At 43.2% G+C, this 17,412-nt stretch overlaps 1 protein-coding gene across 2 annotated transcripts in view; it reads right to left on the bottom strand.

The window, feature by feature from the left end:
* The window catches only part of SCARB2 (scavenger receptor class B member 2), a 73,018-nt gene that overhangs the window by 24,754 nt on the left and 30,852 nt on the right, over nt 1-17,412 (bottom strand). For both annotated transcript variants that reach the window (XM_029944686.1, XM_029944689.1), the window contains exons 3-5: nt 11,232-11,379; nt 9,989-10,177; nt 1,617-1,708 (exon numbers count right to left, since the gene is read on the bottom strand). In XM_029944686.1, the coding sequence (XP_029800546.1) occupies nt 1,617-1,708; nt 9,989-10,177; nt 11,232-11,379 (429 nt within the window). The remainder of the gene's footprint in view (nt 1-1,616; nt 1,709-9,988; nt 10,178-11,231; nt 11,380-17,412) is intronic.

Raw genomic sequence — 17,412 nt, 5'->3', positions numbered from 1 at the left:
TTACGTTGTATGTCAACTAAGTAGAATTTCAATAAAAATGCACAAGAAAGAAAAAAAGAAAATTTAATAAAATACATTGGTACATTTAATTAAGAAGTTACTATAAAAATGATATACATTCTGCTTATATTTGGCTTCCAGAGAATGTGAAACAAGTTGAAGGCAAGAACAGTATGGAAGATGGGTGTAATATGTTACAAAATGGGTAACATTACTGTCCTGTTTGGGAGGGGAGACAATAGACAACTTTCAATTTTGTCAGGACAAACTGTTAAACATACACCATAAAATCTGAGGGTAGAATAGACATAAATCAGAAAAAGGTCTAATATATTAAATAATATATCACTATATTATAATTGTATCAATAATTACAAGTATTTACAAGGATTATGCTCTGCTATTGAAAGATTGGGAAGAAAACAACAGACTGGGTGTAAAACAAAACCCAGCTATGTCCTGTTTACAAGTAAACGTCCCTGTGGCCAGCTGCCTGGTCATCCAGGGGCAACACTGTGACCAGTTTCTCTCTTATTCTCTCAGGTATCTTATCAATTTTGGTGTCTGTGGTGGTCTGCATGTGTACACATGCACAAATATTTAAAATTTAAATTAGCTTTTTATTTACCAATAGTTTGAGAGGCACCTGGGTAGCTCAGTTGGTTGAGCATCTGACTTTGGCTCAGGTCATGATCTCAGGGTTCACAGGTTTGAGCCCGGGGTCAGGCTCTGTGCCGACGGCTCGGAACCCGGAGCCTGCTTCGGATTCTGTGTCTCCCTCTCTCTTTCTGCCCCTCCCGGAGGCTGTGTCTTCTTCTCTCTTTCTGCCCCTCCCCAACGTGTTTGTGTGTGGGTACACATGCTCTCTCTCAAAAATAAACAAATAAACATTAAAAAAATAAAAATAGTTTGATATTTACAGAAAAATTCAGAAGGTAGTAGACAGGGCTCCCCTATATTCCATACCATTTTTTTTGCATGTATTTCTGGGATGCTTAGCTAGAAATATAATGAATCTTACCTCAGTCCCTAAAGAAATACTCTCCTTTTCTCTCCAAGGTTTCTAATTCCTCTGACTTAAAGACTTTATCTTGTCTCCTATGTAGCTTTACTGCAAACTGCCTCGGCTCCTTTTTTAGAAATAGTTTGTTTATAATTATAAATGTTAAAAAAAAATTTCTGAAATACCATAATAGGGAACTCGACTGTATTTTATCTTTAAAGAAAAACATATGAATAGTCCACAGTCACTATTAAAAAGAGAAACTCTTCCCTCTTCCCCAAAACAAAGTTGTTTTAAAGTCTCTGTGCTGCAGCTACACATCATCCAATGACCACCTGGAAAGTGAGACTTACCGTGGCTTGGGATTCACGCCCGGCCAAGGTCACGCTACACAGCACTAATGTCCGTTTCTAAAGTGTGTTGTCCCAATCCTGGCTTACAAACTAGTAACTATAAAGACATTTTACATATTTATAGAGTTTTCATCCAAAAAGTGACAATGTTAAAATTCTTTTGAAATAGTGCATAAGTAGACATGCAATTTAAATAAAAATTTTTAAATTTTAAATTTCTTAAATTTTAAAAATAATTAAAAATCAATTATTACACTTACGTTTTTCCATTCCATTCCACAATCTTTGTAAAGTTAAGGTAATTGTCTTCTCCAGTTAGAAAAACATAGTCTCCATCATTAGTCCCATTTTTCTGAAAATAAGTGAATATGATCATTTTAAGAAACTGTGGTGGCTAATTTTATGTGTCAACTTGTCTAGGCTATAGTGCCCAGATGTTTGGTCAAATGCTAGTCTAGATGGTGCTGTATTTTGTGGATACCATGAATGTGTACAATCAATTGACTTTAAGTAAAAGAGATTACCAAGGATAATGTGCATGGACTCATCCAATCTGTGGAAGGTTTTAAAAACAAAATCTGAGGTTTTCTGGACAGGAAGGAATTCTCAGTTCTGCAATATAGAAATCCTGCCTGAGTTTCTAGCCTGCCAGCCTGTCTTATGGATTTCAGACTGACCACCTGCTGCCCCCACAACTGCACAAACCAATTCCTTAATACGTAGAAATTCTGTGGATACATAGTACAAATGCAGCTACAGCGCTCCCACTGATTCTGTTGTTCGGAGAGCCCTAATTGATACTGTAACTGAGAACTTAATCTTCACAAAACTATCCTACTTGGGCCCAACTGCTACGAAAGACTGAACCAGAACTAAGATAGAAGGTGACCATTTGACTAAATGCCATGTTAACCATACTATTTCTTTATGGTTTCAAAAAGTATGAGGTTTGTCCACTTAAACAATGGACAAAGGATCTGAAGAGAGATTTCGCCAAAGAAAATATTCAAATGGCCAACAAGCACACGAAAGGATGCTCAACATCATCAGCTATTAGATAATTGCACAGCAAAGCCATAGCGCTATTTCACACCCACCAGGATGGTGCTAAAATTTTTTTAAAAAATAAAAAAAGGAAAAGAACAGCGTTGGTGAGGATGTGGGGGAATCAGGGCCCTTGCGCTCTGCTGGTGGGAATGTAAAATGGTGCAGCTTCTTTGAATTATAGTTTGGTGGTTCTTCAAAAAGTTAAACACAGGATTACTATATGACCCAAAATTCCATTCCTTTCTATATATTCAAGATATACACCACAATGTCCATACAAAAACTTGTACACAAATGTTCAGAGCAGCATTATTCATAAGAGCCCACAGTAGAAACAACCCAAATATCCATCAACTGATGAACAGATAAATAAAGGTTGGTGTATCTACACAATAGAATATTACTCAGTCATAAAAAGTAACAAAGTGCTGACACATGCTACAACAAACATGAATCTTATAAACACAAAGATCCTATATGGTATGATTCCAATTATAAAATGGTCAGCTGCCAGAGATGGTTCCAACTTCTTGGCAACCATTTGTAAAGTGGGCACGTGGGCTGAGTTTTTTTAATTTTATTTTTTGCCTAAAAAAGTCAAACTCCATTCCCAAATGCCCTTCCTCTCTGGCTCTGAGGAAGCTCTCACACAGAGTTCTGGCTCTTCTCCTCCTTCAGCCTGGGCCAGCCTGGCCTCCTGCTCAGCACCCAGGTCCCAGCACCCCATGGGGCAGGAGACAGGTCGCGCAGGTGTGGGTTTGTTTGTTTGTTTGTTTCAAACAAAACCATAATCTTACTTTTCTTTACAAAAGCAAAAACAAAAACAAAACACAAACCTTTTAACTATTAAAAAAAATTCTATAGGGGCACCTGGGTGGCTCAGTCAGTTAAGCATCCAGCTTCAGCTCAGGTCATGATCTCACAGTTCATGGGTTTGAGCCCTGCATTGGGTTCTGTGCTGACAGCTAGCTCAGAGCCTGGAGCCTGCTTCGGATTCTGTGTCTCCCTCTCTCTCTGACCCTCCCCTGCTTGTGCTCTCTCCGTTTCTCAAAAATAAATAAAAAACATTAAAAACAATTCTATAGATTCATAGGCAAATCCATAGAGACAGAAAGTATAGATTAGTGGTTGCCAGGGGCTGGTGGAAGAGGAGAAATGGAAGTGACTGCTAATGAGTATGTGGTTTTGGGGAAAGATGATGAAAATGTTCTAAAATTTGATAGTGGTGATGGTTGTACAACCTTGTGAATATACAAAAACCCACTAAATTGTACACTTTAAAATGGTGATTATATGTCAATCACAAAAATAAAAAAGCATAAGCTCAGGGCCAGGACCTTACTGTAGGTTAGCTGCAACAGAAGAATGTGGTGTTAATATAGCCCCATTGTTTCTTTTTTTTTTTAAGTTTATTTATTTTGAGACAGAGAGAGAGTGTGCGCATGTGCACACATGAACAGGGGAGGGGCAGAGAGAGACACAGAGCCTGATGAAGGGCTTGATCCTACAAACCATGTGATCATGACCTGAGCCAAAACCAAGAGTCAGAAGCTAAACCAACTGAGCCACCAGTCGCCCCAATATATACTGTCCCACTTTCAAGTAAACTTTTTTACTTATATATTCTCTCCAAGCCTTCTTAAGGGCACATACTGGTAATCCATACATCTTTAAAAATTCTTTATGTGAGGCTGGAGCTTTGATTTCTGGGAAATAGCATGGGTGCTAGTTTCTCTATAATCATAAAGTAATAAAAGCTAACAATTATTGAGTATTTATAACATTCCTGGCACTGGTCCAAAATTATAGTATGAATTATCTCATGAAATCCTCACAACCACCACATAAAGCAGTGTGGTAGACAGAACCGTGGTCCTCCAAACACGTCCACACTCCAATCCCCAGAACCTGTGAAGATTTTGTCTAACATGGCAAAAGGGACTTTGCAGATGTGATGAAGTTAAGGATCTTGAGATGGGAAGAGTGTCCTGGATTACCTGGGTGGACCCAACATAATCACAAGGATTCTTACAAAGAGAGGCAGGGGCCAGGTCAGAGTGGTAGATGTGATGACGAGCAGAGGTCAGAGAGACTGTGAAGATGTTTCCCTTTTAGCTTGGCAATGGCGGGAGGGGCCTTCAGCCAAAAAAATGCAGGCTGCTGCTAGAAGCCGTAAAAGTCAAGGGAGTAGATTTCCCCTTAGAGCCTCCAGAAGGAACACAGCCCTGACAACACCCCGATTTTATGGCTACTGAGATCAAGAATTGTAAGATAATAAATTAGTGTTGTCTTAGGTCCCTAAATTGATGACCATGTGTTACAGCAGCCACGGGAAACTAATACAGACATGGACTATTTTACCCTCATTCTATAGATGAGAAATCTGAAGCAAAGAGAAGTTAAGTTACTTGTCCAGATCACCCAGCCAGCAAATGGTGGAGCTAGGACTGAAGCCCAGCTCCGTGACCCCACAGGCTGATCTGCTTACCAGGCTGTGGGACTCATTCACTTATTAGGAGGAACTTACTGAACGGCCACCATGCGTCTAGCACTGTGCATCAGTGAACAAAATGGACACAAGTTGCTGCCTTCCTGAAGCATCCATTCTGATACTATTTTTATAATTGTTTTCATTCTTTTATTTTTTTTTAATTTTTTAAAACTTTTATTTACTTTTGAAAGACAGAGACAGAGCATGAATGGGGGAGGAGCAGAGACAAAGGGAAACACAGAATCAGAAGCAGGCTCCAGGCTGACCTGTCAGCACAGAGCCTGACGTGGGGCTCAAACCCACAAACCGCGAGATCATGACCTGAGCTGAAGTCGGTCGCTTAACAGACTGAGCCACCCAGACGCCCCTATAGTTACTTTCATTCTTTTAAATGTTTATTATTACATGCATATGATGTGACAGGCACTTTGTAGATAAACAAAGAATAATAAAATAACCAAAGACTGTTCTATTTCCTTGCTCCATGCTATCTTTGGAGGTTTGTCACAGATATATTTTTGGGTATTAACACAGGTGCACTTTGGGGTCACAAGTTGATGTATTGTACTCGTGTTCTGTTTTCTTTTTAAAATAGGTTTTTCAGGGTGCCTGAGTGGCTCAGCCACAGTTAAGCATCCGACTTCAGCTCAACTCATGATCTCACAGTTTGTGGGTTCGAGCCCTACATTGGGCTCTGTGCTGACAGCTCAGAGCCCGGAGCCTGCTTCAGATTCTGTCTCTGTCTGTCTCTCTCCCCGTTCCCCACTCACACTCCCTCTCTCTCTCCCTCAAAATTAACATTAAAAATTTAACAAAAAAAAAGATACAAGAAAGAACTCTTTAGGAGCAGCAATGTGAACATTACAATAACGTAGAGAAAATTCAAATACTCCACATAAAAAGTGCTGATCCACCAGGGCTGCTAGGTAGCTCAGTTGGTTAAGTAACCAACTCTTAATTTCAGCTCAGGTCATGATCTTGTGGTTCGTGAGTTTCAGCCCCATGTTGGGCTCTGCACTGACAGTGCAAAGCCTGCTTGGGATGCTCTGTCTCTCCCTCTGCCCTCTCTCTGTCTCTCTCTCTCTGCCCCTCTCCTGCAATTTTTTTTTCTCTCTCTCACTTTCTCTCTCAAAATCAATAAACAAACTTCAAAAAATGCTGAACCACCAATTTAAAAAATGAATGAATGGGGTGCATGGGCGGCTCAGTTGGTGGAGCCTCTTGCTTTGGCTCAGATCATGATCTCACGGTTCGTGGGTTCAAGCCCCGCTGACAGCTAGCTCAGAGCCTGGAGCCTGTCTTCAGATTCTGTGTCTCCTTCTTTCTCTCTGATCCTCCCCTGCTCACACTCGCTCTCTCTCTCTCTCTCTCAAAAATAAATAAAACATTAAAAAAAATTAAAAAAGAACTTTTCCTGAAGTCCTCTACTTAAGCAAAGTAGTTAAGCATTTAAATGTTTCACGATAATTCAGAAAGGGTTCTCTCCAGTTGTTTTCTGCCCAAGAGTCAGACACTGCATGTGAATGCTTCCCTGTCTCTCGCTGGAACCTTTGTTATTGGAGGACAATTGGGAATAAATAGGTCTTGTGTTTTCAGGGTGGGGATGTGGGCTGGATACAAGGAACGTATTATGGCAGGAGACGGAGAGGTACTCTGAGACGGACTACCACAGTCACACCCCTAGTGTGACGTAAGCATAACCCCACCCCCTCCACCGAAGGACCAGCTGGAGTGGCTGACCTCTCAAAGACCCTTTCTAACCACTATACATTTTCCACACCCAAGAACCCACACTTAGTGGGAGGTGCCTGAACTCTCCTATGCAGAGGAGAACAGAGGTACCCTAAAATCGATGGGTAAAAATATGCTGATCGGCCCCGCAGTATGAAATAAGGGCGTGTGATATTTACCCAGGTCCCTTTTTCTCAGAAGCTCAGTGCCAATGTTCTACATTCACTCATCCTGTTCATTCTCACACTCTGTCCCTCCTCATTAATCGTTTGGCTGCTTCATACTAGAGTCTTTGAAGGAAAAGTGTTCAACGCATTAACCAAGGTTTCTCTCTTCACTGCGTGTAGCGGACCGGGTGGGGCAGGCGTGCCCGCCTGGTGCAGCCGAGGGGCAGGCTGGCAGGACGTGAGCGCAGCCCGACAGCCTACCCTGCCCTTTGAATGAAGGACAGCTCAAGTGCGAACTTTCCGTGCCGTTGGCTGAAGCATCAGGATTTGACCTGGAGCAGATGACAAACTGAACAGTAACACTGCCTTTTGACCACCACACGCAGACAGCTTGTTTGGCTCCCAAAGGGAAAAGATATAGCAGTCGTTCATGTTAATTCAGGGTCATCTTGGGAGCCAGTCACGAAGGGAAAAAGGCATAACTGTTCCTGACATGGGTACTGTGATTTACAGTTTGCAAACTATTTTTATGGACTTCTCACTTAGCCTTTCAAAACAACTTTTGAAGTGCGGGTACTTTTAGCCTCAAGTTACACATGATGAAACTGAGGTTTAGAAATAGCCCCACAGCTATTAAGTGAAAAAATCAGGACATAAATCTAGGCACTATGATTCCAAGTTTTATGCTCTATTCCTGGATGTGGGAAATGCACTAACTCAAGGTACTAATCTAACTCAGCAATGGTCCAGGGCTTTGTGGAGGTACCGTGTCTACATGAAGTGACAAAGGGCAAGGGCAGAGAGATGAACAAATAAAAACGACCTTGAGAAAATAAAAATGCCAATTTCTTAATGAGTCCATAAATGTGGATTACATTTTAAAACGAGATAAAAGGATCTTACTTATAAGTCTGATGAAGTCAATGATGTAAAAACAACAACAAAAAAAGCAACCATACAATGAAAATTATCTGAAAAATACTGAGGTTTTAGGAACAGGATCTACCTTGCAGGTGGACAGAAACCACTTGGACCCAAAGGGCATTAAGGTAATCTTTGTCATATCTCTGTTGGAAATTCACCTGACATTTTTTTCTAGCAAGGACGTCTAGTCACAGCTTAAGAAATCAGTGCTTCTTCTGGTCTTATGGAAGCTGGGCTCATTTCAGATGGGATCTTCTAAATTTTTAAAAGAGACGTAGGGGAGGGGCAGAGAGAGACGGAGACAGAATCCAAAGCAGGCTCCGGGCTCTGAGCTGTCGGTAGAGCCCCATGCAGGGCTCAAACTCACCAACTGAGAGATAATGACCTGAGCTGAAGTCAAAAGCTTAACAGACTGAGCCACCCAGGCACCACCAGATGGGATCTTCTAGAGAGCATCTATCAATTCTACTCCCCCAGAGGGAAGGATTCAGGGTCAGCTCAACCCAATTTCTAGGACCCCTACCTCTTGCATAAATAATGTTAAGAACTTTTTTACTATTTTGTTTGAATGGCTTCTAAGTTTTGTATACCCTTGAATGTACAGGGGAAGCATCATCACCATCTGCCGTAGAGGAACATTCTAGGAGGTAACAGGGTAAGGGTAAGATTCCTGAGGAGCGAAAACCGGAGAACCACAAATTTAAAGGTGAGGAAATTCATCCCAATCTCAGACCCCACCCTTAATCTAACTCGTTCTTCTTGAGTTTAAGTTTGTCATTAGCAACCTCCCACTATCCGTTTTATTCAAGTGCTTTCTGTTTTTTGTTTCTTGGTGGGGGAGTGCAGATATAGGGGAATGTAGATTTTTAAAAAATTGCTTTTAATTTTAATTCATTTGAAACTTAGGCAGCAATGACATATGTTTTGAATAATAAATACTTGAATGCTAATATGGTTTTGTTTTCAAGTCAAAGTAAGTAAAATCCTCAAGGAACCACACAAAATTCTACTTATAAACATAAGAAATCATAGATGCGGGACAAGAGTTTCAAATTGTCCATCCTCTTTCATGAATGACACGTCTGAAAATCTAACATGCAGCTCCCACCCCTAATGGACTATCATGTTCCTACTGAGTTTCTTACTTGCCTGTGTCAGGCTGATGAATGGCTTTAGCCCCTAAGGCATCTACAAAGACTTGGCATCTATCACTGAAATTTATGATAGTTTGAAAGATTGCACCTGATTAATGGCACAGTCATCCTCTATGTACTTTTCATAGCTGCCCTCATTCAAAGTCACTGCTGGTGGTGTAAGGACGCAGGTCTGAACCAAACTGACTCTAATCATTAGACAACAGAAGGGCACACGTTGCCCAAGGCAGGAGGGACCACTCTAGTAACACCCAATCAGGAAAGGCCAGTTAACACCCTTAACATTTCTAAGGGCAAGCCTAGAAGGCTAGTTACACCCTACATGAGGGTCCTGGGTCCTGGGTCCACTCTGTAACAGGTTAACACTCTAAATGTTGTGATTGGGTCCCACCAAAAGTAACAAATACTCTAGGCAACGTGAATGGTTAAACCTGCTGTCAATAATATTGTATAATAATGATTGGACCACTGGACTTGTGTCACAATTTCCTGAAACTCCCCCTTCCCAAGCCCATAAAGGCCCTACCCCCCCTTTGTTTGGGGCTCTCAGCAAGGATCCACTGCGCCCGTAAAGTCTGTGAGCCCGGGCTTAGGCTCGGCCAGCATAAGCCCGTAATAAAACCGCCCTTTGCTTTTGCATGGTGACTCGGTCTCCCTGGTGATCTCTGGCTTTTGAGGACGATATTGGAAATCTTGGACATAACAGTGGCATGCTAGTATTGTGGGAGAAAGGATTTTTTCCCCCTAAAAACTAGAACAGTTTCTTCTTTTTCACATACGCTACAAGACATCCGGAATTCCAGGCAATTTTGGTCTTCTGGAGGAATCCCAAAGTGATGATGAAGTCTGGCAGGCAGCACCCCTCCCTCACCTGAATAAAGAGACTCTGAGCACCTGGACGGCTTAGTTGGTTGAGCCTCGGACTCCTGATTTCAGCTCAGGTTATAATTCCAAGGTCGTGGGATTGAGCCCCATGTGGGACTCTGTGATGAGCAAGGAAGTTAAGATTCTTTCTCTCCCCCTCTGCTGTTTCCCCGCTTGTGCGCGTACGCTCCCTCAAAAAAAAAATAAATAACTAAATAAAAATAAAAAGGCTCTAAAAAGAAAAATCACCTTACCCCATAGTACAGGCCAAAATAGGGCGAGATCTCCGGTTTGAAGACACTGACAAGGGACAGGATCTCATCTTTGTAGCCCCAGAGCAGTTCGTCCACGGTGTGTGTCACAAAGAGCGTCTGCTGATAGGCCTTCAGCAGGGCCTCGATGAGCTCCCGGAGGAAGCGGAGCTGGGCCCATTCCATGGCAGTCTGAGAAACACAGGCAAGTTCAGCAGGCAGAGTTCCCGCCCCACTCTCCCACGGCCCCTTCAGCAACCAGGGCTGGAAACTTCAAAGTAAATGTTAAGACTGAACAGCTGCGAAATCAGCCAGAGAGATCCTCCCTGGCTGTGTGCACAAATAAGACTCTAAAGTTGTCCTTTCTCGGTTTTCTATTTTGTAGGCGCGAGCTTAGTCCCCACTCGCAGCTCTTCAATCCCCCCCCCCCCCCCCGCACTGCATTCGCAACGAGAAAAATGCTGGTAAACACACTGGCATCTTTAGCCACAAGGCGGCGCCACTTCCCCTCTGATCGAAGCCTGACGTTGCCCCTCACCCCCGCCCCCACACAAGTAGGCCAAAAGTAGGACCTAATACTTTCTTTCTACGTCCTGAGTCCACCGTCAGTGTCCAGCTGCGTATGTCGTTGTCAGCCTGCAGTTAAGAGTGGGAGCCTCAGAGGGGGTTGCGGGAGGTGAATAGGAAAGTTTTCAGGGCCTCCCGTGTCTTTCTTGGATGGGATTGTCAGAACACAGACCGTGAAATCCCAGGAGGCTGTGATCAGCAGCCCAGCCTCTGCTATTTGGAAAGGGGGTGGGAGGAGTCAGTATATATTCGGAGAACTTAAAAATCAAAGACGGAAATCTAAACTAGGAAATGGTATGCAAATTCTGTTGCTAGATTTTCTGAGCCAAAACAAGGGGCAAATAAATCTTAAAATTTTATTGACTGTCCACTCCCTTGCCCTCAAAAATCCTAGGGACATGTTTATCTGCACAAGAGCTGATCACCAAGACACAGCAAGCAACTGTGGGGGGGGAAATCCTAAAATTTGCACTTTGTCACCATTTGAAAAGATCTTGCCTGAGAAATCTCAGAATAAAATGTCTCAGATGAACTTTCAGGAAGGGAAGTGCAAAAATGTATTTATATATTTTTAACATAACTTAGTAACTTCTAAATGTAAAAAAGCCATAACAGCTTTAACTTCGCTTTTTCCTTTCTTCTACAAGCCACAAGAATGATACTAAAAATGCCTACTCACCACTGCAGGAATATTTAATGTTCTAATTAAGTCAATTTTAGGATCTCCAACAGACTGATTTCGTTCAAAGACATAGGCCTTGTTGCTGACAGCGGATATTGTCGTTCCATTATCTCCAAACTGAATATCTGCTTTGTTTCGAAGTTCCCTAAAAGAAAGAAAAGGATTCTGTTTGAAAATAAGCACCATTTTAAAAGGCAAGGGGCCCCGGGGTGGCTCAGTCGGTTAAGTGTCCAGCGCTTGGTTTTGGCTCAGGTCATGATCTTGTGGTTCCTGGGATTGAGCCCCGCATCGGGCTCTGCCTGACAGTATGGAGCCTGCTTGGGATTCTCCCTCTCCCTCTCTCTCTGCCCCAGCCCTACTTGCTCTCTCTCTCTCTCTCAAAATAAACAAACGTTTAAAAAAAAAAAAGCAATACTTTACCTTTCTTTTAGCACATAAGTTATTTTCAGTATAACATTCCCACTGTCATCATTTTCTAGAGAGCTTACAGATATGGATCCCTTAAAAACTAGAGAGTAAAGCTAGCAGGTGGAAAGGAAATAAGGCCTAGGATACAGTCCTCTCAACACCCTGGCCTTTTCATTCTTTTCCCCTACAATTTGGGAAATGTGAAGGTCAAGGGTCACCATGACCAGGGAATCAAGGCCATTGAACTCTCTCTGGGGTGATAGTTTGCTCCCGAAATACCTTCAGATTTTTCAGTTCATAGATCAGTTTGAATTTCAATTTCTCTTCCAAAGTCTTTTTATTTCTAACTTGAATTCAGTTAAAAATTCATTTAACAAAATCAATGCCCAAGACAGTACGTTAGAGGAGTTCGCTCCTGTTTCTGGTATACAGTTTGGTTTGGTTCAGGGTCACGCCCCCACATGAGGTATTAGAAAGTTCACAGGAAGGGCTCAGAGCCAGGCCATCACTAGGGTAAGGAGGGTGTGAGGCACTTACCTTTTGTGCAAAATGCAAGAGGTGCCAGAACTCTCAGTAATGAAGGTAAATCATATTGCAATCCATTTTTAAAAATTGAAATTAATGCAAAAACATTCAAAATGAACAAAATATCAAACTTCTAAATAAAAGTTTGTTCATCCAATGGTTTACGCTCATCCTGGCCCGGCCTGGTCCATCACAGATGTTCACTAAGTTCCCATGTCTATTGCTTCTCTCCGTCTGCCGCTTACGGCTTCTTCTTCTTGTTCTGTCTAGGGCTAGACGGTGTGGCCCAGTGGCCATGTGTCTGCCAAGCCCTCGAACTGTGGCTTATCAAAACTGAGGTGTGTTGTAAGGGCAAAATACACATTGGATTTCAAAAACGGCACACAAGAAGGAATGTAAAATAATCTCCTTAATTTTTAAATATTGAGTACTTATTTTTAAATGATACTATCTTTTTATTTTTTATTTTTTTAAGTGTATTTCTTTATTTGAGAAAGACAGAGACAGAGCACTGGGGAGGGGCAGAAAGAGAGAGAGAGAGAGAGAGAGAGAGAGAGAGAGAATTCCAAGCAGGCTCTACACATTCAGGGTAGAGCCCAGTGTAGGGCTCAATCCCTGGAACTGCGAGATCTTGGCCTGAGCCAAGATGAAGAGCTGGATGCTTAACCAACTGAGCCACCCAGGCAGGCACCCCTCAATAATAGTATATAAATGATACTATAATAGTATGCCCTTTTAAAATAATGGGTAAAATAAAAATATATCATTCAGATTAATTATACTGTTTCTTTTTGCCCCCCCCCCCGCCTTTTTTTGGATGTGGCTGCTAGAAAAATCTTAATAACATATATTTCTATACATTTCTTAAATACATTACATTTCTATGGGACAGGGCTAATCTATAAGAGTTTATAATTCTGACAAAGGTATAAAGGCTACCCACCGCCTCCCCCAAGGCCTTTCCTGACCACAACCACACCCCTGGACACCGGCAGAGCTGGCTGGCTGTGCCATGTCTCTGGCACTGAGTTATAAACTGCTTAGTGCCATCATTTAGATTATAAAGGTATTCTCTTGATCCCTCAATTGCATACCTCAATTTCCAGAATTTAAAATAAAAATAGGAAAGCAAATAAGAAGCAAACATATACACATATATGCACCAAAACAGGTACCTTCACTCCTCACCATTAGGCACCAAGCTATGTGTAACAGATGAATGTCTGACCCTGCATAGCTCCTCAAAGGATTTAGCCACGTGATTTCACCTGATTCCATTCAGTCCTTACAGCAAGCCTGTGGCACAGACATTGGCCCCACTTTTAGAGACGTGGAAACACAGGGCACAGATGGGCATCATAAGAGGCAGAATTTGAAGCTGAGTCTTCTAAATCACACACAGTGCTCCTCCCACTGTATCACATGGCCTCCCTTAATAAGTGCTTAATAAATGTCTGCAGAATGAAACCTGCAGACTCTGGTTGTCTGACATTCATTCATTTCCTTTTCTTCTGCTCAGAGCCCTGTTTTCCTTCCTCGCCTGCACTGGGCAGTGCTGGGAGACCCAAGATGGACCAGTTCCATTGCTTCGGGCTCTGATCCTGAGCAACAGAGCCTTCAGATGCGAAACACACTTGGGGCGCCGAGATGGTTCAGTCGGTTAGGCTTCCAACTCTTGGTTTCGGCTCAGGTCATGGTCTCACAGTTTCATGGGTTTGAGCCCCATGTTGGGGCTGTGCTGGCAATATGAGGGGTGGGGGCAGTCCCTCCCCCACTCATGCTGCCTCTGTCCCTCTCAAAATAAATAAACTTTAAAAAAAAAGATGCAAAACACCGTAGAAAGACAGCTTCCTCTGGCCATGGGACACACACGATGAGCCATGCACTCGGGTGACGTGGACCTTTAAAGCTGTCCTGCCCATGCCCCTGTCTTCCCAGCTGCTCCTTGGAATCTGCAAGCCACTTTACAGCCTTCAAATAAACCCCCTTTTCATTTAAATTAGCCAGAGGTGGACCCTTATATAGAAATCACAACCCAATTCTTTGACAGATGAAAAAACAGAGATTCAGATAAACTAGCCCAGGACTCCCCAGCAAGGGTCGGAACAAGGTGTGGCATCCTGGTCACCTGACTCTACGTCCAAGGGTTTCACGGACTCTACGCATAAGTTAATACAAAGTGACTTGTTAGAGCTAGAGGGGCAGCCCTCCCCATCGGTGAGTCCCGGAGCCCTCTGTAGTGAGGGTGAGGGGGAAAGCCTCTTCTAGGCCTAGCTCTTTGTATTTGTGGCCCAGGACCCCGCGGTGGCCTCGCTGACCACTAAGGAACTAGAAATAGAAAAAGTGACCCCAGGGTGAAAACCAACTTGCCCTCAAACTTGCCCTCAAAGAAAGCCGGGCCAAGGAGCCAAGAGCTGGGACACAGCCCGGGTGCAGAAGCCCAGAGATCAACTTTGCCAGGTTTCCTGACTAATGATGAAAACCGTAACCTTGCTAAGGCTTTTAACGTTTTTTTCACTGAACCCAGATGTCATGAACTAGAGCCCTGAATAATTCCAAGCCTAGAGCCTTCTTCATTTATGTCTGCTTGTGTTTTCTGACTCCAGAGATGACTTTTTAAATGTTTTCTTCATTGCTTAAAACACTAAGAATCTAGTGTTTTAAAGGGAAATCGATCACAGAGGCTCCAATCACTTGAAGCACTATAACTTGACTTGTTTTCTCAATAAATTTCAAAAGTTCAAAGCAAGGATTACCAAACTACAAAAATACTTCATTCCCTTGGCAGGCAGCAAGGGGCCATGTCAGGTCACTCACAGCTAACCACATGACTTCCCGCAGCCCCAGGTCGCCTGGAGGCATGACTGACATATGGCCTGAGTTCTAACTGAAGGAACCCAGTGCCACTGGCTAGGGCACCTGCAGAGGCCAAGGGAAGGGATTGTGGGGAGGGGGGGGCCTCCCTGTGGAAACAGCAACTGATGGAGGAAACCCAGAATGTTTCCCCTCCCACGCCCCTTGTCTTCCGGCAACCAAGGGAGGCCAGAGTGCACGGAGAGGGGTTTTAACAATCATAGGGACAAGTCTGGTTACCCAAATCTCCCCCACAGCTCATCATCGATAGTCAACTAGCAGCAGGTGGTCCCCTGCTGAAACAGCAGACTGAGAGCAAGAAGTGCTGGATTACTGCCCTACAGTATCCAAGAAGGCTGAAGAAACTTCCAGAAATAGAAACAAGGGTTTAAAAAAATGGCAAGGCAAATCTTAGGCCTAGACAATTAATTAAGGGACTGTACTTGAAAGTGCCTGGTCTGATCCCTGGTACTTAGTGGATGCTAATAAATCTTATTGATGTTGAAGGCCCCGGGACATCACAGGCTCATATTATGGCTTACTATATTTTAATCATAGTGATGGATCTAGGCATTATGAAGAGGTTGAGTTATATGCCACGAACTACTTAGTCAGGCAGGAAAATACAAGATTGAATTTAGAGATATTTCATTTAAAAGGATTTTTTTGGGGGGTGCCTGGATGGCTCAGTCAGTTGAGCCTCTCTCTCTGACCCTCCTCCCCTGCTCTCACTGTCTTTCTCTCTCTCTTTCAAAAAAGAAATAAAACATTAAAAAAAATTTTTTGGTTAAAACAGAGTTCTTACCTTTTTTTCAGTTTGTTTATTTGTTTTTGAGAGAGAGAGAGAGAGAGAGAGAGAGCGAGCGAGCAGGGAAGGGGCAGAGAGAGGGAGAAACAGAATCCCAAGCAGGCTCCATGCTGTCCATGCTGAGCCCAAACTCACAAACTGTGAGATCATGACCTGAGCTGAGATCAAGAGTCAGACACTTAAGCGACTGAGCCACCCAGGCACCCCCAGAGTTCTTACTTTATAAAACAAAAAAGTTTTTAAACCCCTGAATGATTAAACAAAATCTCACCAATCACAGAAGATAAACAATAGCCTGAGATAAGGAGACCAAAAGGAATAACTTAAATTAGCTGGAAAATTACCATCTATGCAATATTTAATTTCTTGGAGGTACTGTATAAACTAGATACATACAACACTGTCTTATAATCCTTATCTTTCAGTCCACCGCTCTTTGTCGAGAATTACCGTCAGCTGTCACGTGCAGTGACGTGCACCTGGCTGAGCACATCAAGTGGAGTATGGGTGGAGAGCTGACTGCCAGGCTGTGCATTCAACCTTGGCTTCCTCAGTTACTAGCTCTGTGACTCAGAACTTACTGCTTCTGTTACTCAGTTTCTTCATCTGTAAAATGGAGATAAAAACATGCCTTTCTTATAAGGTTGTTGGGAACACTAAATCCACATAAGCTTGTAATCCAGTTAAAATACCACCTGTTTCATACGGAGTGCTTAGGAAGCATTAGTTACTAATACCGTGTGTGCAAGTGGGCTTATGAGAAGCTCTCGAGATGGAGAGATGTGAAGATCTGGTTCTTGTTTGCAAAAAATCCACGGTACAACTTGGGAGGACAGGACTGCCATTCCAACGCTACCTCCCATGTGGAAGTGCTCTGACCCAAGGCTCTAACCAGACACCCAAAGGAGGGAGGGAGGGCTCCAGAAGGGGAGTCCTAGAGTTGTCACTAGCAGGAGCTGGTTCTGGAAGGGGGAGGAGGCTTCCCATAGGTGGGAGAGTGGAGGGGTTTCCAAAGAGAGGCAGAGAGAGAGGAAGGACAGGCAGCACAGCATGAATGCATCAGACGGGTCTCTTACATGGAGAAGTGGGCAAAACGGCGGTTGTGTGGAAGAGGACACACTGCAAGAGGAGATTTAGAAGAGTGGCCTGCAGCTCTGGGCCAGCTGGGCTGAACAGCTGTGTCACAGGAGAAGTGAATCACAGAGTGGATGTGACGACCAAGAAAGAAAGGGCAGAGCAAGGGAAGCTGTCCAAAGGCAGGGTGCCACCAGGGTTCAGGACCACTTGCTTCCAGATGTGCCACTTTGGCATGCCTATTATTTTGCCCTGAAAACAATCAAGGCCCAAACGGCTCAGGAAGAAGCCTTGACCTTCCCCTGACTGCCTAAAAGAATTCAGATAGAGAACCTGCTCCTGGAAGAGAGCTATCACCATAGATTCACATTGGAATACGAACCGGACATGACCAACAGGGAGAAATCTAGCAAGGCCTGTTAGACTGAAGTCCTCTATATCCCATCATTTCTGAATGGCCTTGCAGACATTTGTTTACCAAAAGTGTACTCTTTTTCATCTTCCTGCAAA

This window comes from Suricata suricatta, chromosome 1 (assembly GCF_006229205.1).
Source record: "Suricata suricatta isolate VVHF042 chromosome 1, meerkat_22Aug2017_6uvM2_HiC, whole genome shotgun sequence".
Taxonomy (NCBI): domain Eukaryota; kingdom Metazoa; phylum Chordata; class Mammalia; order Carnivora; family Herpestidae; genus Suricata; species Suricata suricatta.
Note: the sequence above shows the minus strand (reverse complement) of the source record. Positions and strands in the feature narration are given on the sequence as shown.